Source organism: Aspergillus melleus (genome assembly GCF_016097325.1).
Source record: "Aspergillus melleus strain CBS 546.65 chromosome Unknown contig3, whole genome shotgun sequence".
In the NCBI taxonomy this organism is placed as follows: domain Eukaryota; kingdom Fungi; phylum Ascomycota; class Eurotiomycetes; order Eurotiales; family Aspergillaceae; genus Aspergillus; species Aspergillus melleus.
In genome coordinates this window covers 2,966,863-2,968,668 of record NW_025763372.1, presented here as the reverse complement: position 1 = coordinate 2,968,668, position 1,806 = coordinate 2,966,863, and the positions used below count along the sequence as shown (strand labels likewise).

At 50.3% G+C, this 1,806-nt stretch overlaps 1 protein-coding gene across 1 annotated transcript; it reads right to left on the bottom strand.

The window, feature by feature from the left end:
• Positions 1–942: 942 nt before the first annotated feature.
• On the bottom strand, positions 943–1,251 carry LDX57_006077 (uncharacterized protein; the record flags this gene model as incomplete). The annotated part of the gene is made up of 1 exon (XM_046087769.1): positions 943–1,251. The coding sequence occupies one exon, from the start codon at positions 1,249–1,251 to the stop codon at positions 943–945; it is 309 nt and encodes a 102-aa protein (XP_045943737.1).
• Positions 1,252–1,806: the final 555 nt, after the last annotated feature.

Below are 1,806 nucleotides of genomic sequence, written 5' to 3'. Positions count from 1 at the left end.
CACGAGGGAGGTGCCTTCGTTTAGCTCCGGCTCGGACGGGGATGCTCGGCTTGGTTTTGGGCCATGGGTCGAACCAGAGAAACTCTGTTGCTTCGAGTCTCTCCTCTTTGGCCGTACCAAACTCTGCCTCCCTCCGGCGCGGCCCTGCCTACCATCTCGAGCAAGCCGGCGATCCTCCTTTTCTCTTTCCAGAGATCAGTCCGGAGGTTATACTCTTTGTTGAGTTGGGTAGTTTGATAATTGATGCTATTCCTTCCGACAGGAGGGATCCTCCCGATAGATTTGCTGGATCGACGGAGACAGGCCGAACAAGGCTGGGTTTTGTCCCTTTTTTTTTCTTTTTCGGTCCTCTTCTTTGGCATACCCCCTGTTCACACTGACCAACTGACAGGAAGGGCTCGGTAAATCCGATTCTCTGACTCGGCGTTGGAGTGATTTTGGAGTTTCCAGTGTCGCCCTGAAATGAAGTCAGTATCAAACAATATCGAAAACCTGTCAGAATGAAACAAGAGTGGACATTGAAGATTGACACCTTCGGGAATGAATCGGCGAGGAATCGCAATTAATCTATTTAAGCCTTCCAGAACGCTGCCACCTCAGGCACCAGCCCGGCATGACGTGCGCTACCGACCACTTCATCGCGTTGATTTGACCAGAATGAAAATTCTGTTAGATTAATTAATGGGCGAAGGAACAATTAATTAACCATTTGACTTATTCACCCTCCAGTCATAGTTCACGATCTCCAGGAGGCCCTCCATTGGACGTCACGCTCGGTCCTAAGGAGCAGCAGAACCAATGAGTCGGGTCCGAATCTGATGGAGTTTCCGATCGTCTCCAGCAGGTGGAGATGCGTCACAGACCGGTGATTCGTGACTGGCGCATCGAGTCGAGACAATCGCGCTAACCCGACCGAAATCAATTTCGGTCCATCTCCATTTTTCAGCTGTCCACGTTGATTGACTGAGTCGGTGGCCTGATTTCAGCTTTTCCACCATCACTGCGCCTCTGGACGGTATCCGCCGAAACGTTCCTGGATCCTGACAAGGCGACGACAACCACACCCAGGGATAGATTCGCGTCTCGCGTACTGGACAGGTGCCACCGTGACCCCCTTTTGGTGGAGGGAAGTGGGAAAACTAGAGCGTCAGACACTGTCTCGGTGATCCATGATCCATGATCCATGATCCATCCACCTTCCCCGTTTGCGCAATGATCGGCCTTGTCTCTGCTGTAACCGCGGGCGTCCATGGGTCCAGATGTCGTTCCTGTCACCTCTCCTCATGGCATCCTTTCTCGTGGTTGTTTCTATGATTAAACTCCAGCGACCCATCGATCAGCTAAGCCGAACCTTGGAACGGGTAATCCTCGTGGCTGAATAGTTTTGCCATCATCTGGCCAAAAAGGTAAAAGGATTTCAAAAGATTTGCAAGAAGATCAAACTCAGATGCGAGTATTAATTTGATATGGCTTATGGACGTTAATGAATTTTGATGATGATTGACGTGTGAGATTCTTCTTCGGTAACGGAGGAAACACATCACCCGAGCTGTGACTACTGACCAGCCTCCGATACTTACCTTCTTTTCTTTTTTCGGTCGCATGGATTAATTTCCAGTTATCACCACTCCGTACGGAGTATAACAACGATGGATGATGACGAGGGCAGTCCACGGTAAGGTAGTAGTCGCTAAGGTGATGACTAGTTGGTCCAGGGAGGAGGCATAAGAGGGCCGAATTAAGAGACAGGGGGGCAAAAAGAACAAAGGACCTGGGTGATTGGCCCTGGTGGCATGTCAATTTGGC